The sequence below is a fragment of the Camelus bactrianus genome, chromosome 25, assembly GCF_048773025.1.
Source record: "Camelus bactrianus isolate YW-2024 breed Bactrian camel chromosome 25, ASM4877302v1, whole genome shotgun sequence".
Taxonomy (NCBI): domain Eukaryota; kingdom Metazoa; phylum Chordata; class Mammalia; order Artiodactyla; family Camelidae; genus Camelus; species Camelus bactrianus.
Window position 1 is genome coordinate 4,778,111 of NC_133563.1, and position 24,039 is coordinate 4,802,149.

The following is a 24,039-nucleotide window of genomic DNA, read 5'->3' on the forward strand; positions in this document are numbered from 1 at the left end:
ACAATCAAAGGTAAAACATCCTTGAAGTAATAGACCAATGGGAAAGATAAAATTTACCCAAATCTAATTTCCGTTTATACACTTTTTGTTTGAAGTGAATATGCTGTCCCCTCCTCCCATTCCTTGTCTACCTTACACATCTTTATGATCCCTCCACGTACCCACCAGCATGCTTAGCTATGGTATAAAAGGGCAGGTTTAACCTTACATAGTATCATCACTGTTTCCAGGTGTATGGAGTAGGTAGATGAGGTTTGCGGCGTCAGAGAAAAATTTTGGAAAGACCTCAGTTCTAAGTCAGGGAATAAAGGCATCGTTTAAAAGAAAAGGCTCTATAGCGTACGTGGGGTATGTGTGTTGTAGTCGCAGCTCCCTCTGCTTCAAGTGGTAGGGTTTTTAGGAAATACAAGTGCAAGATGTGACGAGGCAGAAACGCCATACTAAGTGGGAGTGGCAAACAAGTCAGCCCAGACGCCTTTGGGCATCTAAACGCAAAGCTTTTATTTATTTCTCGGCCGAGGAAAGTTCTTGAGTTCCCTGCGGAGCCCGATAGGTGGTAGGGGAGAGGGAGACCAGGCTTCCTTCCGCTCTTCCAGCTTCCCTAAGAGCTCCGTGGAGAGATGAACAGTCCTTTATAAGCCCCCGCCCTGGCCAGGCAGCCCAGGTAAGCCGTCCCACGTGCATCCAATACTCTCCAGGGCGCGAGTCTGCACATAGCACTCGGGAACCAACCCCGCGCGCCCCAGCCTCGGTGGGTGTGGCCTCTGCGGTGGCCCCGCCCCTCGAGCACGTCGCGCGGGGCCGCCCGGGCGGGGCGAGGGAACAGACAAGAAAGGGCGGGGAGCGAGCGGTGTGGGTGTGCTCGTGCCCGCGCTCGCGGCTGGCGTGTGGGTGGCGGCGCGCCCGTGAGCGCGCAGGGGAGAGGCCAGCCCCGGCGGCCGTTGTGGGTTCGACTGAAGGGGCGGGAGGGTCACCTGCGAGCGGCCGCGACGCCCGCCCGCCCTCCCTCCCGCCGCGTCTGGATCGCGCCGGCTGCTCGGGGCCGCTGGCCGCACACCCTGAGAGGCTGGGGCAGGGGAGCGAGGAGAGTCCGCGCCCGGCGCCCGGGACGAGGAGGAGTCGGACCTTCGCCGCTGCTGCCACTGCCGCCGCCGCCGCCGCCGCCGCCGCCGCCGCCGCCCGCGCCCGGCCGGGTAGGTGAAGCCCGGGTTGGTTGTCCGCCGGCCCCGGCGGGCCGGGAGAGGAGAAGCGAAACTTTCCGGGCGCTTCCCTCGGCGGTTCCCGGGCCGTCGGCGGCGCGGGGAGGTGTCGTCGTCTCGGGCGGCGGCGGCCGACGCCATGTTGGGGTCTGTGAGAAACGGGGCGCTCCCGGGCCGCTCCCCCGCGCTGGGGGCGCCGCCCCCGTCCGCACGACCCAGCCGCTGCCGCCGGAGGGCTCGGGGGCCGCCCGGGGGGCCGCGCCGGTGCTCGTCCGGGCCGCTGGCCGGGGGCCGGGCGGGCGCGCGAAGGGGGGCCCCGAGGTCGGGCGAGAAGTTGTGAGGCGTGAAGACTAGGGTCCCAGGCGTGGCCGGTGGAGTCTTGGGGCCCCAGCATCTTTCTGTCCAAAAGGTTTGCAGGGTCTTGGCATCAGGGACGTTGTAACTTGAACAGCGTATTTTTATGTGATTTGGGGCAAAACATGGTAGTGCAGAATTTGCTCTGGTAGACGCGTTGGCTCTAACGCCTTACTCATTTAGAACCTTTTAAAGTTGTATGGTCTTTTGCCGAATTTATTTTTCCTTTAAGAATTTTTATTGCAGGCCGAGAGCTTGCTGTTCATGTTGCTTGAACACCCTTGTGCGCTCTCGGTACCTTATAGCAGTAACTTGTGAGTGTGCGGTGGAAATAATGGGTAGTATCAAGGTTGCAGATTACCAAGCCTTTCTCTGTAGTTCATAGACTTACGAAGTATATAAGTTGACAGATACCTTCTTTGTTGAGTTTTAGTACGTTACTGAAGAAATTCAGTAAAGAAAGACTTAGACGCGAATATTGACTGAGAGACTTAAAGGCATGTGTTGTTCTCTTAATAAGGTGAAGTGATCTTGACATCGCGAAGTTTTCTCCCTCCCTTTGCTTCCTTAAAGGTGCATGCCTGCTGTGTTTTGGCATTTACATTTTTTTCTGTACTCTGGAAGTTCGTGGGGTCCTCAGGTTAATTCTGTATTAACGAAGGCTCCTATCTTTAATCTCTTTGGGTCCTCACAGCACTGGAGGTGAATGGTATTAAGTTACTTATTTGGAAAGCACATGTAATCGCCTCAAAAAATAAAACTGGTGTCCTGACCAAGGCATCAAAAAAGATTCAGCTTGAGTTACCCCAGTAAATGAATGTAAATGACTGGCTTTTAATAAAGGCATCTGGGCTTTAAAATTCTGTTAAATGAACTGGAAGGACTCTGAACCACAAATAAGATAAACCCTGAAACATGTCTTGGAGAATTTCTCTTCTTAATCTATAGGTAAAAATAAAGCGTCTGCTGAGATTTGATAGCTGATTTCCTTAGTTCTTAAAGGGAAAAAGCCTTTTTCCCCTTCGTTGTCAAGTAATTGCCATTATACATATTTATTTTTCTCGATGAAGAGTTACCTAGAAATGAAGTGATTTAAGTAATTTCACAAATCTAGTAGCCAAGCTGATATTTAACTGAGGTCTTAGGACTGAAGCCTTCTCATTTTTCCTGTAGCATAACTTTGCGGGGTACATAACTCATTCCTGTGGAGCAGTCTCCACTTTGTTTCCTGTCTTAGCTGCTCTTTCTGATTTTAATTTAGTTCCTCAGTATATATACTTCCTTCCTGGAGAGCTGATTTACAAGGATTCTTGTACTAAAATTTTTCCTCTTAACAATACTCACTTGAGCTTATAACTCTTTGCAGCTTTTTCTGCCCTGTTGTCCTTACCTCCTTTTTCTCCCCAAGAATAATTCACTTACCTATCCCACTGCGTCCCAGTAAATATTACATTTATCTGTCATGGCACCTTCTTGACAGCAGGCATTACGTGACGTCTGATTTGCCTCTTCATCCCTAGTGTGCCAAGAACCTAGCAGATGCTCAGGAAAGGTTCGAATGGATAAATACACATATGTTCCTTGTAAAATATACTTTATGAATTTCTTATTAAATTACACTTTCCATGGGCACGGTAAAATCTCTAACCATTTAAAAAAAAAAAAGAATTTATCTTGGTAACTCAGTTCTGGCCTGGGGATACAGAACTTGAATTTTCATGAAATTTCTAAGTAGATAATGGACTGAAGGATAATAAAAAAGAAGTAGCAGCTGTGGATCAACAAAAGGATAATAATCATAATTTTAAAGTGCGACTGTATTTAGTATTTGCACCTGATGGGAATAGAGTTAATGCCTGAAAAATTTGAAGGTCATCTTTTTATATTTAAGTTCTTTGATAGAGCAACTCTCATTTCTCTACCAATTATTGTTTTGTTAGAATTGTGTTAGAATTTTGTTTTAGGATGCCTGCCTTAATGGAAAGCATAAAAATTGCTTTTCTATTGATAAATTTATATTTGAGAACCAGCTTCGTACAGCAGCTACATGCTTAATAGCAATGTGCATGTTGGCTTAAGTGAATTAAATAGACTTCATAGGTATACTCTCAGTGCTATTTTAAGTTACCAGACCTCTCTAGGTGAAGGTTTTCTGTAATTTTGTAATGAAATTACTGTAGAATTTGGGATTAATTCCCTGTCGCTACCCAAGGTAACTTTCTCTCCAATCAATACATAAAGTGCAAACTGGTGTGCTCAGTTTGGGAGGTCCTGAGGGGAGAATAGAAGACATTCAGGTAGTTGCTGTAAGTGCTAGAGAAAGCAAGTTGCATATAGGGTGGACTGGAACAACCAAAAAACCAAACCTGAATCCCAACTCTGCCCCATACAGGTTTGTGGTTCTTGAACAAGTCACTTCACTTCTCTAAGCTTCACTGGACTCATTTGTGTAATGGACACAGAAATATTTGCCTCACAGTATTACAAGGATTTATTAAGATGGTTGTCAACAGGGCGTGGTGCAGGATATTCAGTAAGTTAATTAGCAAATGAGCAGAGTGACTGTGCATTATGTAGAATCATAGAATTTTAAAAGGGAAGCAACCTTTAGAAATACCTGTTCAGTTCTCAACCTTAGCTGCACATTAGAATTCCCTGAGGAGTTTTTTCAAAATAGTGAAATGCCTGAACCCCACCCTTGAACAAATAAATCAGAATTACTGGGTTTGGAGTCAAAGCGTAGGTAGCTTTGCCACTTGTTTGTTTGTTCTAATGTGCAGTTAGGGTTGAGAACCCTTAATTTAATTCAATCTCCGTTCTCCTTATTCTCTTCATTTTGTGGTTGAATAAAATGCAGAAAGAGGTTAAGTGCCAGCCAGATTCCTATCAGTCAGGCTAGAAAGGATGCATTTGCAGCAGAAGAAAGTGAAGTGCACAGAGGTTTAAGTAACAGTAACCTTCATTTGAGACCAGAAAGGCCACATTTGGAACTATAGCTCACTGAGTCCAATGACCTTCATCTCCACTCTACATCAACAGCCTATGTGCATGACTCTGTTAACCTTTGTCATCCTTTAGAACTCAAGTTTTAAACTTTGAGACCAGAGGTGATGATTCAAAGGCCTATCTTTCTATTTTTATTTTTCATCATACCTGATAAACCAACTCTTTGTTCTCATTGTTACCTGCAGTGCCTCCCACGCTGTTAGTTTTCTTCCTTCTTTCCAGTCCTAAACTCTGTAGTGCACATAGTAAGTAACAACCCACTAGTACCACATAGCCCTCCTCTCCTTGACCTTTACTGTGTATAAACAGGTCAGTTCTCAACTTGTAAGTATCACTGTTTACTTTTACTAATTCTGTCCTTGCCCTGCACCCCCGAAACAAGTCACACCTCTGGTGACTGTTAAATACTTGTCTTCCACCTGCCTGTGTACTAGTTCCTTTCTAATCCTTTTCTCATCCAAAAGTTGACTCATTTTTTCTACTGCTTTTTCATTCTTAAATCACGTTGCTAACCCCAATCTTGAAATGCTTGACTCTGGGCAGAAGACCTTGCTTCCTTCTAAAATGATGTAAGATTTTATGATGTGAATTTTTTATTTTCTTCTTTGCATCAACTTTTTCATCTCTTTTCCTTGTTTATCTCCGTAAGTGGAACTATCTTAATTCTTTATACTTGTTTCGTTTAAACAATACCAGGGGAAAAGTCAAAACTTTTTTTTATTCTTTGGTCATATTTTTATTAATTACACCTAAAACTTTGTGTTTGTTATATTCTTCTAAACATTCTTTGCATTTTGTTACTTAATTTAAAAACTTTTTCTATGAGAGATGTATGTTCATTATAAAATAGTCAATATCAAAATATTTCACCCTAGTACTTAGAGATAACCAGTACTAAATTTTTGGTGGGTATCTTTCCAGACTTAAAAAAAAAAAAGCTTTATAGAATATGTACTATTTAGAAGACTTTATTTAATAAACTGCCTTATTTTAACAGTTTTCCACATTAAATATTAATCTGTGTTCTCTGAAAAGCTACGTAAAAATCCATTATGTGGATATGCCGTAATTTACTTAATTAGGCTCCTATTGCTGAACATTTAGATTTTTTGGCTTTTTAACATTATAGGCAAAGCTGCAGTGAACTGCTTTATGTGAACAATTTTGTACACTGGTCTAATTATTTTTTCCATATATTCTTGGAAATAAACTTTTTAAAGTGCTTACATTGCCAAAAATGGCATTTAGAAAAGTTGTTCCAGTGTATACTCTCAAGAATGTTGAGTGCCCATTTTCTTCACATCTAAGAGTTGAATGATACATCATTTAAATTTTTATTTCTTTAATTAGCACTGAGAACAAACATTTTTCCATTTACTGGTCATTTTCATTTGTTCTTTTGGAAATTGCTATTTGTATCTTACTCATTTTTCTTTGGGGATATTTTCCATTTTTCTTACTGATTTATAGGAGCGCTTTATATATTAAAAATGTTGACCCTTTGTCATATATTGCACATATTTTTCTTTAACTCTTTTTTCGCCCATGTTGATATTTAAAATTTTTATGTAGTAAAATGGTTTCTTTTATGATATTTAGCTTTTTCATGTTATACTTAGCCATTCCTCTCCAGGGCTAGAAATTTAGGTTCTGTTTGTCACCATTAGAGTTAATGCCAGAGGGAAGACTTTTTACTTTACCACTCCCCCCTCGATAGTTTATTTGTCAGGATAAATTTTTGTGGTTGAAGATTCCAGGGTCAAAGGACAGTGCTTTCTTAAGTAGTAGTATATGTTACTGTCAGTCCTCAGTTTTTCCCATGTTTCACTGCTTATTGTGACCTTTTGGCACAGTAAGGTTATTCAGTCTCTGAGACTTGTGACACGTGTGAAAGCACGGTGAAAAGGTGCTTTGTGCACTCTTGTTCCCCTTTCTCTCTGTTCTTGCTTCTGCTTTCTAAATCAGACGTTCTCCAGAGTATAGTCCTCTGCCCTCTCCTCTCTTCCACAACATCAACCACCATCTCTTCCCGAATGACTCCTAAATCTCTTTCTGTCCTGAAGCTCCCTGCTCATCTTGGCATTTCTGTTTGCCTGACAGATGTTTGTCTCACAGGTACCCTGAAGGTACTACAGGATGAATATGTCCCAAACTGATTTCTTTTCTGTCCTAAAACTAAACTAGCATCTGATCTGCCCAAAGGCTTATGCTTAAACCTTTGAAGCCATCTTACACTCAGTTGGTTCCTAAATCCTTTCTGCCTTGTCTCAGTAATCTCTTATTTCCCTCTTCCCCTTTTTATTTCTCCTGTCAGTTTTTGTCTTAGGCTTTTGTTATTTTTCACTTAGACACTATTGTAATACCCTCCTGGCTGCTTTTCTTGCTTTCAGTCTTGTTTCTTCAATAGTCTCTCCAGTTTCCATCCTGTGTACCGCTTCTGTGTACTTATTAATATTTTCCTTTTTAAAAACCTTAGTCTTCCTGTGGCTTATATAATAATAAAGCCTAAACTGTTCAATCCAATGCTTACTTTCCTTTGCATTTTGTCTCTTCCCTATCTTGCTAGATTTCTACTCTGCTGCTTTACATTCTCCTGGCCCTGCCTCCTCCGACCCAAGAGCCTACACTACGCTTTGGGCTGTAGGCCTCATCACTCTTTTTAAATTTTTTTTTTAATTTAAAAAGATTTCATGTTTTTGGTTTATTTCTTCTCTCTCCTTTAGACTTTGCACAGATTTGGGTTAATCATATTCCTCAGTTCATAGCACAGTATATGAGTGCAAACCCCTTTCTTGTTTCTTATTTCATTATCAATTACTCCATCATCCTCTTTTCTATCGTAGCACACCCTAGACTATAATACATGAATTAAACATACTTTTGTATATAAACTTGAGTATATAGCTATCTTTCTCCTTCACAAAGATTGTTAGTTTTGAGTACTTCTATCTTTCAACACTGTTTTGTACAGAGTAAGTGGTCAGTAAATGTTTGCTACTTGAAATTCGTTGAAAATTATTGATTTTCTTAGCTCCGATTTTGCTTAGACTGAAAACCCAGGGACATAATTTCAGCTTTACTCTTCCACATCTAGTTAGCCACAGCATTCCTGAACCTTACCTCTTCTTTCCTTTCCTATTGCAAACCTCAGACTCTCATCAACTTTTACCCTTTACTTTTGCAATAATTTTTGCAGTAATTTTTCAACTCGGCCCTGTTTTCAGTCTCTCCCTTCTCAGTTTATCTTTCATTGTTTCCACAGTTATCTTAGAAAAATTCAGATTAGGTTGGGTCACTCCAAAGAAATCTCAGGAACCAACAAGATCTCTTATTTTTTCTCCCATTTTTCTACTGAATAACTTCTCTCCAGCCTCTTCCACAGCTGTACATGTAACTTTTTTAAAGCACATTTTTACTTGCAGAGCATTATGCCTTTATCATTTTTTACCTTTTGAAGTTCCACTTATTTTTCACAACCCGTTTCAAGTGTTCAACTTCTACATTCTTTCTCTGCTTTCACTCTCCTTTTTTTTATTTTGCTTCCTTTCCACTTTAATATTTTTATTATAGTATTTATTTCATTGTGCTTTTTATTACAGCCTTGTGCAAACTTGTCTTAATTGCCAGTGTCTGGTTCATTCTTCTTTTCCCTCTAACACAAAGTGTAAAGTCTTGAATGTAATGGGTAGATTGTAACTGCTTTGAAAAATACTAAGGAAAATTTGTTAGGGCTGTGATGGGTACCAGCTTTAGTTTTCAAATATTATACAGTGGTTTCTTAACAGCTGTCAGCACTGTAGAGCTGCCCCTGTACAAGTACTTTTTGGAATGATGCCATTTTTTATCTGAAATCTGTTGATGATGAAAATAGACATACATCATCATTTTCATTAGCTAACGAAACAGCTGTGCTTTTTAGCAAGAAATCATTTTTATATATCATCATGAGATTGAGTTTTTTTTTAAAAAGCAGAATCTGCTATGCTCAATACTTAGAATCCATAATTAGATACTATAGTTAAATAAACCAGAACATTTGCTTATGAATTTAAAATCTATGGGTCTAGTAAAGCGTTTGATGTGTTGGGTGTGGTTCCTGTTTTGTGTGAAAATTAGTACTACAGATGTCAAAAAGAAGCCTTTGATTTTCATCAAACTCCAGATTGAAAAACTGCTGCCACTTTTAATTGCTGGTCATACTCAGCTCAGTGCACACCAGTGGCATGTATATGTAGGAAATTTTGTAGGTGCTTTTGGGAATACAGTGTTGTAGGAAATGATACTCTTTTGTTGAGGAATTTTCCAGATCTTTCGGGAATAAGTAGGTACACAAGAAATCTGTATAAAACATAATAGAATGTAAGTGCCATAAAATGGTACAAGTAAAATGGTATGAGGATTTAAAGATAAAACTATGTGGCTGTGAGGTTACTGAACTGACTGGTAAGATTTCAGAACAGCAAGTAGGGGAGGACATGTAGAGGGGCTCATGTAGAGGGGAGGACACCCGGAGCACATCTGGAAATAGGTAGTAGTCTGGTTGGACTATAGCAAAGAGAACCTATAGAAAGGGCTAAAACTGAAAAGGCAGACTGGACAGGCAGGAGCTTGACTGAAGAGCTTTGAATACCAGGTTAAGGATTTTGAATTTAATTCAGTTGGCCAGGGAACCTTTGGTTTTTGGATAGAGAGTTACCTGGTTGTAGCTGTAGTTAAAGAATATTAATCTTGTCTTTTGTGATATGTTTTGAAGACTAGAGGACTTGTTTAAAGCTTGAGGTCCATATTCTTCCCCTCTCTGAAAACCTTTTGTAACTCCCACTGTGACTGTCCTGGTTTTCCAAATTAATTTGTTAAAATCCTCAAATATGGCTTAGTTGTTCCTTATATACCACGGTGAGATTCTCTGTCAAGCCCAAGCTATTTAAAACCGCGTTTACTGACACCCTAAATTAGTCATAACTTCACTTTTCACTTCCTTTTAGTATTTGAATAATTATTTTGAGCATATTTTATACTTATTACCATATGTTTTAAAATTTTTTCCCTCTTATCAGTGGCTTTCCCCCAATACATAATAAGGTCCACATGAGTGAAATATTTCTGAAACATCTATTTCTGAAGGTAGCAAAGTATAATGGAAAGAACATGCGTTTTTATAAAAAACTGTCTGTGAGACCGTGGGAAAATTCCTTAACTAGTCCATGACTCAACTTACTTTTTTGATAAAATTGATATGATTATCCATTTGAACAAAATTGAGATTATTAAACAAGGTAGTAAAATGTGGACCTGCCTAGCATATGTGTAGGTGTTGAGTGAATGTGTTTTCTTTTTTTCCTTTCTTGGCTGCACGTGTGGTGTAGTGCATTTGAGTGTACTTTTCGGTAATAGGGAGATTTGGTGCCTAGGAGAGATGTTTTAGAAAAATTACTGTGGCTCTTCTCTAAATGTGATTCAGAGTTTTGAAGTTTCAATTCTAATTCAGCTTTATATGAGTTTAAAATTAAAATATGAAAGCTTGTTTCTTTTTTTTCACATGTAAGAAATGATCCTGTTTCCTTGATCACTACTGATGTCTGCAGTACATGTTGTATAGTTGGTTTGCCGCAGTGGCAGAAATGCTAGTGGAAAGGGTAGGAAAAAACTGTCTCTTCTACTGAAATTCCACATTTAATTTGCTAAGTGTTCAAGTATTTCTTCTTTGCTTTATCATCCTAATACTTTATTGAAAGTCTTACCTAGAGTTTCCTGACTGTCAATGCTACCAAATTATAGAACTTTTGAAACTGAAAACTGGTCCTTTTGTATGTGGTAGGTGCTTAGAATAATTGTTCATTTGACTTAGCATTAGGAGAGGAGTAGTTTGCTCTAATACTTGTATATTTGTCCTGGGAGAATATACCTCTGATAGTTTGTTGCTGCTTTTTGTTTTTAATCTCTTCTTTTCCCACTTTCCTATTTGTCTCTCCTTTTCCTTTTACATTTTCTGTCGTCTCAATTTATCAGTAAGACAGATTTTAAAATCTTTATTGGTATTATTAAGACATAGTGAAAAGTTTGAATAAAAGTTAATTTGTAGACAAGTAAAGCTTGTAGTAAACCAAAAGTGTGGCCCATCTACTGTCAGAGTTCATTTTTTTTTAAAGACAGGATTTTACAGATTGTTTTCTTCAAGATGGTGGCTGCTGGTGAGTGTGTGTGTGTGTGTGTGTGTGTGTGTGTGTGTGTGTGTGTGTGTAGCAGTTGGGTAATTTGTGTGAAATCTCTTATTTAGTGCCTAAGCTGAGATTAGAATCGAGGTCTTTTGGTTCATAGTTTGTTGTTTTTTTCCAGTATAATGCGTAGTTTGAATACTGAAGCTCACTGATACCGGATGTCTTGAGTATATGTAAGAAATTAATTAGGTGATTTTTTTGTTTTAAACTAACCTGCATGGATGAGATAAGAAGTATCCGTTTTCAGTAAGAACTGGGCCATAGTGTTCTGTGACAGTTGGGCTCTCTTCTCAATTGTAAATAGTCTTCTGACTCTTTTTTTAAAAGAGGTTTTGCCTCTTCTAGTGTTACATTTTTAACAGGTGGTAGGCACTCCATTGAAGAACATATTAAGTTTAGAAACAAGATGTTACCAAAAGAATAGGGTGGAGCTTAGACAATTCAAATGTAGTTCTTGTCTATAGTTGTGGAAGACTTAACTTGAAATTTGGAATTGTTTAATTTTTAAAAATTGGCATATAGTGGGGAGGATATAGCTCAAGCGCTAGAGCACATGCTTAGCATGCACGAGGTCCTGGGTTCAATCCCCAGTACCTCCATTTTGAACAAACAAACAAATGAAACAAACCTAAATACACCCCCCAATTTTTTTTTATAAATAAAAATAAAAAATTGGCATATAAAGCTGGCTTTATAAAAGTTAAGGGAGTTTTTTGGTTGATTTGTTTGTTGGTATGCTTTTACTATGGTTCTTACATTTTAAACAATGAATTAGGTCTGCCAGACACTATTTGCTGGAAAAAAAGACGAAGTCAATTGGGAAACTTAGAATGTATACAGTTCTGTAAAGTGGCTGGATGTGGGGGGGAAAATCCCAGAAATGTTAATAGTTTTCTTATTGGTAGTAGTAATAAATTAGAAAATACAATGTGGAAAAGAGATTAGATTCAGAATAGCAACAAAAAGTATGAAATACCTGGGAACCTGCTTAAGTAACAACAGTGGTGAGAAGAAACCTACAGAATTACTGGGCCATTAAACAAGATTTAAAACCTTGGAAAGAGATAGTATCAACCTGCTAGGAACATTTGAAACTATAAAGATGTTAATTTATTCTGAGTTAATTTATGGGTGTAATAATGTTCTCCAAAATTTAAGTGGATTTTGTCTTTATTTTTTCATTTATCTGTTGTAATTGAAAATGGTTCTAAACCTTAGCTACACAGTAGAATTACCTGGGAAGCCTTAAAATATTCCAGTGCCCAGGCCATATCCACATACCTCAGAACAATAAAATCAGAACATCTTGAGGAAGGATTTAGGTGTCAGTATTTTTTAACCCTTTGTATTTATTACCATCACAGCCCATTGGTCTCAATTTTGCTTTGAGTTTCTATTTTAAGCAGTTCTGATTATTTGTAGTGATTGAAATGTTGTAACTTTTACTATTTCTTAGAGATTTTCAAAATGAAAAGGAAATTTATTTATTAAAAAGCATAGAATAAAACTCATTCTAGCTTGTGATTACCATATGGGTTCATTGGACATGTATAAATCTAAGTTACAGGATTTTAGAGATCTTGCTTTTTCCTTTATCTTAAAGCATTTTACTGTTTTATTATCTTAGGAATTATTTAACTGAAAAGAATAAAGTGAGTGGTCTAATTGCCTAGAAGGATGATGCAATGATAAGATAAATCATCACTGTTGCACTAGCATTACCCAACATATTGCATGATCTTTCAAAAAGATATGAAAGCAGTTTGGAGCTACTCTTCTTAGTCTTTTTGTCTTTAAGCTTTCTTTGAACATATTTGAGAATTAGGATTTTTTCATTTTTTAATTTTCCATCTGATACAAAGAAAAAAATTGGCAAACCTAGACATTTCAGAACTATTAGAGAAGTCAGAAGATGAATGCAAAGAAACAGTTAAGCTAATAATGATGGTGAAATATTATAAGTTAAATCTCAGACTGAGTCTTTTTTAAGCTTTTTTGTGGGGGGGGGTAATTAGGTTTACTTATTTATTTTTGATGGAGGTTTTGAGGATCGAACCCAGGACCTCGTGCATGCTAGACATGAACTCTACTGCTGAGCTACACCCTCAACCCTAGACTATGAGTCTTTAGATGATGATTTTCTACATGAATCTCCTCAAACTCAGAATTAATTAGTAAATAATATTCTTAAAAACAGAAATGAAAATATTACAGATTCATGCATGATAACTTGTGAACAGTTAGTTACATTTAAAGAATGCTATTATTTTGAATCTATATACCTTCAATAACAGAAATGTGTAATAAGAAATTTGCTATGTTTAAATTTTTATAAAGATTCTTAAAGTTACTATTTTTATTATCTTTTTATTCTTATTTTTGTAAATTAGTTTAAAATGGCTTAAAATATTAAAGATAAATAAAAAGATAGTAAATTTGGGGGGCCATTTTTATCTGGTATACTAAAGGTTAAGACTCCCCTGTGGTTCCAGGCATCTAAGTTTGAGAACCACTGTTCTGGGTAGACTTCATCTGGACAAATAAACAGAGAAGATTAGGTAAAGATTAGGTAAAATGTTTTTAAAAGATTAAGTATTGGGAGATAGTCTAGTCTAGTCTATTTTACCAGATGCATGGTACTGACACAAGAATTATAAAACAAATGAATGGATTAGACCAAACAGCCCAGAAGCAGTACTATAATACTATATAGAAATTTAATATAATAATGCCATAAATCAGATTAGATTATCAGTACCAATAAATAATAGCTACCACATGTTAACTACTTGCTGAACATTTTATATGCATTATCTCATTTAATCATCCCCCTGAAATACCTGCTATTATTTACAAGTAAGGAAACCTGAGGTCACACAGTATTTGGTGATTCTGGAGCAGTTAGCTCCTTTAGAATGCAAATATTTAAAAAGAAAGAAGAATTTCTTACCTATGCCAGAATAAATTTCAGGTGGATAAAAGAATTAAATGTAAAAGTCATATAATAAAACATAATAATAACAAAACATAGATAACAGTAAATAGGTACATCTGATACCTGGGTGAGGGAAGCTTTAGAAGTCATGGAAGAAAATCACAAAGGAAAGTATCTGTCAGTGTAACTACGTGATAAAACCCTCTCTATGTTAAACACCATAAACAAAATTATAGATTAATATACTATGAAAAGCAATGAAATAAATTGGTTAATAGCCTTTATGTGTAAAGTACTCACGCAGATTAATAACCTGTAAATATATGAGGTTAGAAATACAAGTTAGTAAACACATTACAGAGTGGCTGGCCTCACTAGGTAGCTACGAAATAAAACATTCAAGTGAATCAAAGTACTGTTCTTGCCTGTCTTGGGACCTTTGTCCATAGTATTTGTTCCTTTGCAAGACTGACTTCTCATCTCTTAAGACCCCATGTGAAGCACCACCTCAGTCAGGTCTTTTTGAACTGTGAGTTCTTGTGAGTTTTTTGTGAGTACTGTGCTGATTTCTTTCATTGCACTTCGCCTTTTGGATTCGTCTATTGGTTTATTTACTTACTGTTTTCTTTCTCCACTAGACTCTAAGCCCTGAGAGGAAAAGGATAATATCTGTCATCTAGAAGGTGTTCAGTAAACAATTACTAAGTGAATAAGTGAAATGAATAAAAGACAAGTAAAAGAAATGAATACAGTGAGATACCATTTTTAAAATCTGTTGTTTGAATTTTTTTAAAGGAAAATACTGCGTGTGAGACAAGACGGGATCGGTACAGTCATTGTGCTGCTGGGTAGATGGGTGTTACCTTTCAGAATGGAAACTTTGTAAAAGGTGGCAAGAACTTTAAACATTGGTGCTTTTTGACCCAATAGTTTTACTTCTTGGAATTTATCTTAAAGAAGTCATCTCTACCAGATGATGGGGAAGAGTTCCTCCTAGCCCTTCCTATATTCACTGAAATTCCTTCTTAAGTAGAAGAAATCTAGTGGAGCCACATTTTATGTGTCTTTTGTGCCTTTCAATGAATAGGATATGCAGAGAACTCAACCTTTGGCTAGCCCAGTATTCTTATATTCTAATACTCTCACAAAAGTCTTTGAGAATTCTTGCTGCTTGGGGCACCTTTGTGCAGGTGGTAAATTTGGGTTTGGCTTTGAGGGAAGGCAGAAGTCCTGTTTAGGCCCTGGGCCAAATGATAATGCCTTAAATCCAGTTTACTAAAGAACCTTGCTTTGGGGTATCTAGCAGTAATCCAGCTAAAGGGTGGTACTTTGATTTCTCCCATTCTCTCAGTCCCTCCCTGTCATGCCATCCCCTGCCCCCTAATCTCTTTGTGGGGGGGGGGGTACATTTGTGTATTCTGGGTTTTCAAGTTTAGTGCTTTTCTTCTTTTTCATGTCAGACACGTACAGAAAATATTTCAGGACCAATAAGGATAATGGAAAGGACTGCTTAAGGCCAAAGGCTTTAAATTCTTTGTGCTCATTGTTTTTCAAATATAGGTTACAATCCATTTCTGAAATCAATCAAGTGGGCTGCAACTATCATTAACATAAATGAAGGTAATAGAATGCATCATTCATAGAGTTACATAAGTCTGTTTGTAACATTGCAGTGTGAAATATATTTCTTGTCAACGTCATTGTGAAGCTTTGAGAGTTATTTGTTCTAGCCAAATACCAATTAATAATGCCCCAAACTTCACTTTTGTTGCATCGCTCTTAAGATGGGGGAAAGATTTATGAACAGAGATTCAGGCTTATTACATTGAAAAATTTGAACAATGAAACATCAGAAGACTGGCTGAATAAAATCATGATGACCTATCTTTTCAGGTTATTTGCTCAAATTAATATTTTATCTTTCTTCAGTGTTTTCAGAGTTTGCAGTGAAGGTCCAGAGGTTAGCAGTAGCTGTCTTAGTTCTTGTAGAGTCAGTGGAGCTGTAAGAAATAGTGTGCCATGATATACTGGTGACAGCACAGAGGAATCAGCCTTGAGCCCCAGTCTGTGACAGCCTGGAGCATGGTACTTAACTCCTTTATGTCTGTTTGCTCATCTATAAAATGGAGCTAATAGTGCATACTTATCATAAGGTTGCCTGGGTAGGAAGTACAGTAGTGCATATGAAGTGTCCAGCTCTTGCTTCAGCCCCCAGTGAGTAGAGTTCACACCAGGCTGTTTTGTCTGAATCTCTAAGGTCTTTGTGCCTTAATTTCTCCTTCATCTCACATTTCAGCCAATATTATTAGGTGCTTCTTTGAGAGTAAAAACTTCTCTAGTTACTTCACAGGAGTTTGAGACAGTTAAAATTAAAAGATAATAAATGTGAAAGCACTGCACAAATTTGTGGTGGTCTTGATGCCAGTAGTATCAATAATAGGAAACCTGTTTGCACTGCATGTGAGCTGATATGTAACTGTATGCCCAAACGAGTATCTGGAAATCAGCAGCATCTTAGATTTGATAAAATTTGGTATGTATTTGAAACAAAAGTGAGATTATGATGTTCAACTCTCCCCACATAAATATCTTGAGTATTTTCCCACATCACTATATTTAGAGCTATCTCATTCCTAACAGATACTCAGCATATTATTATGAGTGTATGGTAAATTGTTCAACCGATTCCTCCTGATGAATATTTGGAGCTTTTCCAGTATTATTTTTCTGTTAAAAATAGTGCTGCATTGAATATCCTTGTACATATCTATGTACTTGAATGAAATTTCTTTTAAGTACCTAGATCGATGGGTACATATTTTCTGTAGTGTATGAGGATACCTGTTTCCCTGTATCCCCAGTAGAACTGCATCTTAAGAAATTAAAAAAAAAAATTCTAATCCAGTGAGTGAAAAAAATATCCTAATGTTTGACTCATTTATTTAATTATGAATGAAGTTGAGCCTCTTTTCATGTTTACTAGTTGTTTTTATTTCCTCTTCTGTGATGCACTTGTGCATAGGGCAGGATTGCCCTAACTAGAAAGAGAAGCCATCACAGTTTGGAGCCATGCACTGTCATACTAATTCTTGGGAACAACTTGCAGGGCAGAGCCCACCTTTGTGGAAGGCAAGACGGCTTTATAAGGACTCAAGACTAGGGGAGAGACAGTTCAGGAATAAATAGAATTGTTGTGCCCTTTATGATGGAGGCTAGGAAGGGTCACAATATCATCAGTTTGTGAGCTGAATACTAGAACTGAGACTGTGATGTTAGTCTTTAACTGCTCCTCTTTTTACTATGATCTGGGTGTAGTGTGGTATTCTTAGGTTAGTGGTCTGGAATAGGGCACAACTCTGGGACTTGAGTGACGTCAGTAGTAGACCTAGAGATTAAATCTGTGATCATTCAAGATTAGATTAATACGGGGTTTTTTGCACATGGCCAAAATGTTCTTGTCAACATTTTTGAGCATTTTTTGCTATGCTAGATGGTGTGAATTTCAAAGATAGCTATCAGGTGGTCTCTGCCTTAGTTTCCTTTGCAGCCTGTGGAGGAGACAGATTTCAATCCTTTGGTAGGAGTGAGGCCAGAAGGTGCATGGGATATGAAGAGCACAGAGGAAGGTCTTTAGCCTAAGAGTTTAAGGAAGGCTTCCTGAAGTAGATATGAAAATCTAAACTGAGTCTCGAAGGATGAGTAAGAGTTAGCTGGGGGTAGTAAGTAGTAAAAGATACAGTACCGTGAGAGAAGACGTGTGGTTGAAATGGAGTACAAGTGGTGGGGTATACTTAGAACATAAAACTTGAGGTAAAGAATGCGTTATGGTGAGTCTGGGAAGGCAAACAGGAACCAAATGAAGGGCCTATAAATGCCATGTGAAAGATTCTGCGTTTTATAGGTTAAGGGGAACCATTTTGAGTAATGGCATGGTCAGTTTTGTATTTGAGAGATTATTTGCCTGAAGATTGATTTGAGAGGCAAGACCAAAGGCAGGGAGACGTGTTGGGAAACTATTCTGCTGATCCAGGTGAGAGAATTAAGGCTTTAGCTGCTCAATGTAATAGCTTACTGGAAAAATCGTAAGTCACTTCTCTTAGTTTGTATAATATTTGGCCCTCTTGTTCAGAATCCCTCTGAGGTTAAATTTCAAGGAGCTGATGACTTATATTCATTTTCATTATTTTTGTTCCTTTATGTCTGTAGGAAGTTTCATCCTTTGTAAATACCTGCTTAACTAGTATAGTACTATACGAAGGTTTCTAAGTTTTTGATGATTATAAAAATAGAGATGTTAGTTAGCCTTTTTGGTATGCTTAATGATTGATTATCTTAGAGGGAAACAGTTTTGGAGAATTTTGCCTTTGGATAAAAGTAATGATTTGTTAGATTAGAGTGTATAAATTCTTATGTGAATTTATAATTTCTATGTGCTAATATCTTTTTCTTTTCTTTTTTTTAAAGGCTGTTAGCAAAAGATGGTGGATCGTTTGGCAAACAGTGAAGCAAATACTAGACGTATAAATATAGTAGAAAACTGTTTTGGAGCAGCTGGCCAGCCCTTGACTATACCTGGACGGGTTCTTATTGGAGAAGGAGTATTGACTAAGTTGTGCAGAAAAAAGCCCAAAGCACGGCAGTTTTTCTTATTTAATGATATCCTTGTATATGGCAATATTGTCATCCAGAAGAAAAAATATAACAAACAACATATTATTCCTCTAGAAAATGTCACAATTGATTCCATCAAAGATGAGGGAGACCTGAGGAATGGATGGCTTATCAAGACACCAACTAAATCATTTGCAGTTTATGCTGCCACTGCCACTGAGAAGTCAGAATGGATGAATCACATAAATAAATGCGTTACTGATTTGCTCTCCAAGAGTGGGAAGACGCCCAGTAATGAGCATGCTGCTGTGTGGGTTCCTGACTCCGAGGCAACTGTGTGTATGCGTTGTCAGAAAGCAAAATTCACACCTGTTAATCGTCGCCACCATTGCCGCAAATGTGGTTTTGTTGTCTGTGGGCCCTGCTCTGAAAAGAGATTTCTTCTTCCCAGCCAGTCCTCTAAGCCTGTGCGGATTTGTGACTTCTGCTATGACCTGCTTTCTGCTGGGGACATGGCCACGTGCCAGCCTGCTAGGTCGGACTCCTACAGTCAGTCATTGAAGTCTCCTTTAAACGATGTATCTGACGATGACGATGATGATGATAGCAGTGACTAAGGACACGTTTTGAAATATTTAATTGGGTGTGTCTATCTGAAAAATCAGCTCTGGGGGGAATGTAAAATTCTGAGCTTTCATTTTGCTCTAGCCATGGATTTGCCTGAGAACTTTTAACCTATGTGCCTCAATATATTCTATAGAAAATAGGTCCTTTTATCACTCCCGCCCTCACCCACTGCTGCCGCCACTCCCCCGTCACCTCCCCCAGCTCCCTACCCTTCTACAGGGATAGACTATTGCAAATATATCAGATAATTTTTGGTTTCTTATTCTTGATTTAATTCTAGACTGTTTTCTTGGATGGTTGGGAAAAAGATGTTTATTTAACATATCATGTACTACATTGTTGTTTATGTTCTGTTATATGGAAAAACTGAAAGCAAAGAATGATGGAAAAAGGAGTATGATATGTTTAGTTAATATTATTAGCATTTTTCTAACTATCCTGTCTAATGGTTAATACACCAGTAACAGAAAAAGACATGCTTTGAAAATAACTTTGGCTTTTTCATATACCAGGTGGTGCCTTATCATAATAGCACTGTTGCATGAAATAAGCCTGTACCTTCTCACTTTTTAGTTTGTTTTTAAAATACACTGGTGCTCTTTGAGATGGTAAAATGAATGTTAAATGGATATAATTAGAAAATACTTTTCATTTGACAGCTGCAAATAACTAAATTCAGAGGTTCTTCATTCTATTTGAATAAATATTTTTCTATAAAATAGTTGTGATTATGTTTTCACTTTTATAGGTACCAAATTATAATTGTCAAATATATATTTTAAATTAATAGTAGGTTGTCATTCTTGGGAACTTGGTTTGAAATTTACCAACTTGTCATTGCATTATTTCTACTTTTTTTTAGTAAGACATATTTGTAGGTATAAATTCATCTGCTTTAACATTATTTCCAGAATGAAAGATCTTAAAACTTCTTGAAATTAAACAATGTTTAAAAAAAAAATCTCATGATAGAGCACAGATCTACTTAGGCTGAAGATTTGGAAGAAATAATGTATAAGAATGATGAAGACAGACCAGTTAAATTTGACTAGACTTCATGTCTGTCGAAGTATTACCTATTTCAGTGTGAAACTATCTTGAATTTACAAATACAGTGTTATATTTTATAGAGTTTTGTAGAGCCCAAACAATATTTCTATTTTTGTAAAACAGTTGTATGTTTAATCTGTTTCTGATGTTATTTTGCAATCTATGAAAATAGAGTAGCAGTTGATCTTTCTAATTTGTGAACTTTATTGAGTCAGTCTAGATTGCTTTTGAGAAGGAGTAATTTTTCACTCTTTGCTTTTGAGGCAGCCATTTAGGTTGAAAGTATATTTATCATATAAAACTTGACGCATTTTGCACTACTCTCCATTTGTATGCTGCAAATAACTAGTCTTTCAAATATGAAAAATCAGTCTGAAGTTTTTTTAAAATTCTAAATTCTTTAAAAATCTTTGAATCTGGATATATTGCAAGTGTCATGAGAGGTTTCATTTAATAACTTGTGATGGAGGATTCTTTGGTTTGATTAGGGCACTAACTTTACTTTTAAATTGTGAAAGTACCTGAGATACATAAATCTCCCTGTAGGAAATGTGAAAGAAAGGCACAACAGGTTGGTTGGTTGGTTTTAATATCATATGGACTTTTGTTTCTAAGCAATATATACAAATAATCAATAAACATACCTGAAAAGGACCGTGACACCTGAGAAGTGCTGATGGAGACTTGCTGATACATAGGAACCGAGCAAATTCAGGAACCAAGGGGAAATGTTCTGAGATAACATTTGTGTTGTCAACCTCTATTGACTCTGTTTTTACAATAAAAAGTATTTTACAACTTACCTTCTGTTCTGTGCATATTGTGACTCGAAGATTTTTTACCCCTTGCTAAGGTTAAAGGAGATGTTACTCATATTTTGCCTCATTTCAACAGCTGTGAGTGCCTTTTATGTACCAGCCATTGTTCTAGGCCCTAGGGGTAGAGCCATGAACAGAAATTGCCTCTTTTTCATGGAGTTTACAGACAAATAGGATTCAGGCTGTGTTTTCTTCCTAATTTTTTTCTGTGATTTCGAAAACTTTTATATATCTTAACATATATATATAAACCTGAAATGATTTTGGTGCCAGTTTCTCATGCCAATCTCTTGAGTGAAATTTACTTGAACTGTACTGGACCCCCATTACATTAACCAAATTGGTAACTGTTGACATAAAGGAAGCAAAATTCTATAGATGCCAAGGAAAAAGGAGTAAATTGAATACACTTTAATACAGGAATTCATGCCTTTGGGCCAGATGCAGAAAATGGCCAGTTTTATATGAAGTCACTCCTGTTCAGTCCCCAATCCCCCAGCTCCAGGCAACCACTAGTCTTTCTGTCTATAGATTTGCCTTATCTGGACGTTTCACAAATGAAATCATACATTACGTTGTCTTTGGTGACTGGCTTGTTTTTTTTCACTTAGTATGTTTTTAAGATTCCTGTTGTCTCATGTGTAATTACTAACCCTTTTTTGTTGCCAAATAATACTCTGTATGGATAGCCTACATTTTATTCATCAGATGACATTTGGGTTGTTTCCACTTAAGGGCTATTATGAATAATATTGCGACAAACATTTGTGTACAAGTTTTTGTGTAGACATGTTTTTATTTCTTTTGAGTATATGCCTAGAATTGGAACCGTGGATTATATGTTACTTCTATGTTTAACCTTTTGAGGAGCTGCCAAATTATTTTTCAAATTAGCTGCACAATTTTGCTTTCCAACCAGCAATGTAGGAAGGTTCCAATTTCTCTACATCTTCCCCAACTCTTAACTGTCTTTGAGTATAGCTTGTGGAGTATCCTTTGGTTTTGATTTGTGTTTTCCTAATGGCTACTGTTGTTGGGGACCTTTTCATGTGCTTACTGGCTATTTGCATATCTTCTTTGGAGATGTGTCTGGTAATGGTCCTTTGCCCACTTTTAAATTTTTTTCTTTTTGAGGGGTCATTTTTGAATTGTAAGAGTTTTTTTTTTTTTTAACTTTTTTTTAATTGAGTTATAGTCATTTTATAATGTGTCAAATTCCACTGTACAGCACAATTTTTCAGTTATACATGAACATACATATATTCATTGTCATTTTTTTTTCTCTGTGAGCTACCACAAGATCTTGTATATATTTCCCTGTGCTGTACAGTATAATCTTGTTTTGTATTTTCATTTTCCTGATGGTATTGTTTGAAGCATGAAAGTTTACTTTGATGAAGTCCAGTTCATCAGTTTTTTTCCTTTGTTGATTGTGCTCTTGGTGTCGTATCATTGCCTAAGTCAAGATCATGAAGATTTACTCCTATATTTCCTTCTAATTGAGTCTGATGAAGACTTGGTTGATACTCAGAACATATCTTTAATATTTCCTCCAGAATTGGGAAGTATTTCCTAATGAATGAGATAATTAATTCATTAGAATTAGCGAATTTCCAGTCAAGTAAAACAGCAATGTGTTCTCATTAGCCTTTTCTTTCAAGTCAGTAGGGTAAAGTCCTACTTTTGGATATATTTGCAGGCAGGCTAAGAAAACAAATATTCTTCCATGTGCTGAAGACATGGCTTATTGTTACTGGGAGCTGCCTTAATATAATTTGGCTTTGTAGTCCAAGTTACTGTCAGAAAGAATGCCTCAAACTATTCTGACTTAAGATAAACTACTACAAAAGTAATAGGGTAAAATTGTAAAGTTTAGATTAAAAAAAAAAAAATAGAGATCATGCTTTCTTATAGAAATATTTCAATGACTTCAAGAAACCAAAATTCCAAAGTACTTAAAGCGAACTTTACTCCATAAACATTTACTGTGTCTACTACTGATTTCTTTGGTTTTCATGACCTTGATAGTTTTAAAGCTAATGCACCAGTGATTTTGTAGAATGACCCTCAGTAAGGGTTTGTGTGATGTTTCATTACTAAGTGCAGGTACTCCTCTGTGTAGCAGGAACATCAGAAATGTTTTCTCATCACATCTTACAAGCTGGTGCTCAGCTTTAATTTGTCCCACTACGTATGTTCATTTTGATAACTTGATTAAGGTTTGTAAAGTTACCCTTTTTTCCTGGTATTTTGTGAGGTGGTATCTTGGAGGCCATATGGATATTGTATTCCTCAACAAACTTTCATTTATTTCTTCTGTGGACTCATGGTTTCCTACTTCATTGGTTCTCAGACTTGAGTGTTCATGAAGAATCCTATGGAGGGCTTGTCTCCAGAGTCTCTGATTCTGCAGGTCTGGGGTAGGACCCAAGAATGCGTTTCTAACAAGCTTCCAGTTATTGCTGCTGGCCCAGGGGCCGTACTTTTATTACCCATTATTGTAATTTATTCTGATGCTCAAATTGTCCCTAATTTGGCTGGTGGCAGGCTGGCTTCTGTGGCCTGTTGACAAGTCTTAATTATTTGAGCCCTTCTTTACATTTTTGCTACAGGATGTTCTAGGTTCATCTTGAACTTACCCTGCCCCACGCCAGGAATTGGCCATTTCTCCACTCATTTCTGACTGACCACTCATGCCAAGCCACTCCCCTCCGGTGGACACCTGGCCCTCTTTGGGCTCTGATTCACTGCACCAGGTTGCCCACCCTCTTCACCCCATCACTACCCTCCCAACATACTCTCCTCTCTGGCTCTGACACCCGCCACCCCCCACCAGGCTGCTCCTCTGCACAGACCCCGCCTCTGCTCTGGTCTACGTGATGGCTTAGGACTGAATTGCTCAGAGAGAAGGGTTATACACATGATATAATTCCTAGAAAAAGAATAAGGGAGTGGAAGAAAGAGAAAGGAAACGAGGAAGCAAGCAAGCAAGCAAGCAAGCAAGCAGGGGAATATCTTTAAACTCACCTGACAGTATGTGCAAATAAGATACAACTAGAGCTCTGAGCTGCTCTGGTTGAAGGGAGGTTTGGAGGCCAAGAACCAGGCCAGCCCCTCGCTTGTCCTGCCTCCACCTGCTAAGACCCCAGGGGATTTGAAAACCACGGCCTTAAACCAAGTCAGCTGACATCTGTCATGGCACCCAAGCACTGGGTTGCCCA

At 37.7% G+C, this 24,039-nt stretch overlaps 1 protein-coding gene across 3 annotated transcripts; it reads left to right on the forward strand.

Moving 5' to 3' along the window:
• The first annotated feature begins 840 nt into the window (after positions 1–840).
• PLEKHF2 (pleckstrin homology and FYVE domain containing 2) lies at positions 841–20,802 on the forward strand. 3 transcript variants are annotated; one of them, XM_074352598.1, is made up of 3 exons: positions 841–1,193; positions 15,273–15,332; positions 18,177–20,802. In XM_074352598.1, exon 3 carries the CDS (start codon positions 18,191–18,193, stop codon positions 18,938–18,940), a length of 750 nt encoding a protein of 249 aa, XP_074208699.1. In that variant the 5' UTR covers positions 841–1,193; positions 15,273–15,332; positions 18,177–18,190; the 3' UTR covers positions 18,941–20,802. The 3 variants fall into 3 exon arrangements, with proteins under 3 accessions (XP_074208699.1, XP_074208698.1, XP_010966673.1); XM_074352597.1 differs by lacking the exon at positions 15,273–15,332; XM_010968371.3 differs by lacking the exon at positions 841–1,193 and having other exon boundaries at positions 13,041–15,332.
• The last annotated feature ends 3,237 nt before the right edge of the window (positions 20,803–24,039 follow it).

Bases quoted from the DNA above. Each gene is read 5' to 3' on its own strand.
- PLEKHF2 (XM_074352598.1), top strand. From the start codon at position 18,191: ATGGTGGATCGTTTGGCAAACAGTGAAGCAAATACTAGACGTATAAAT.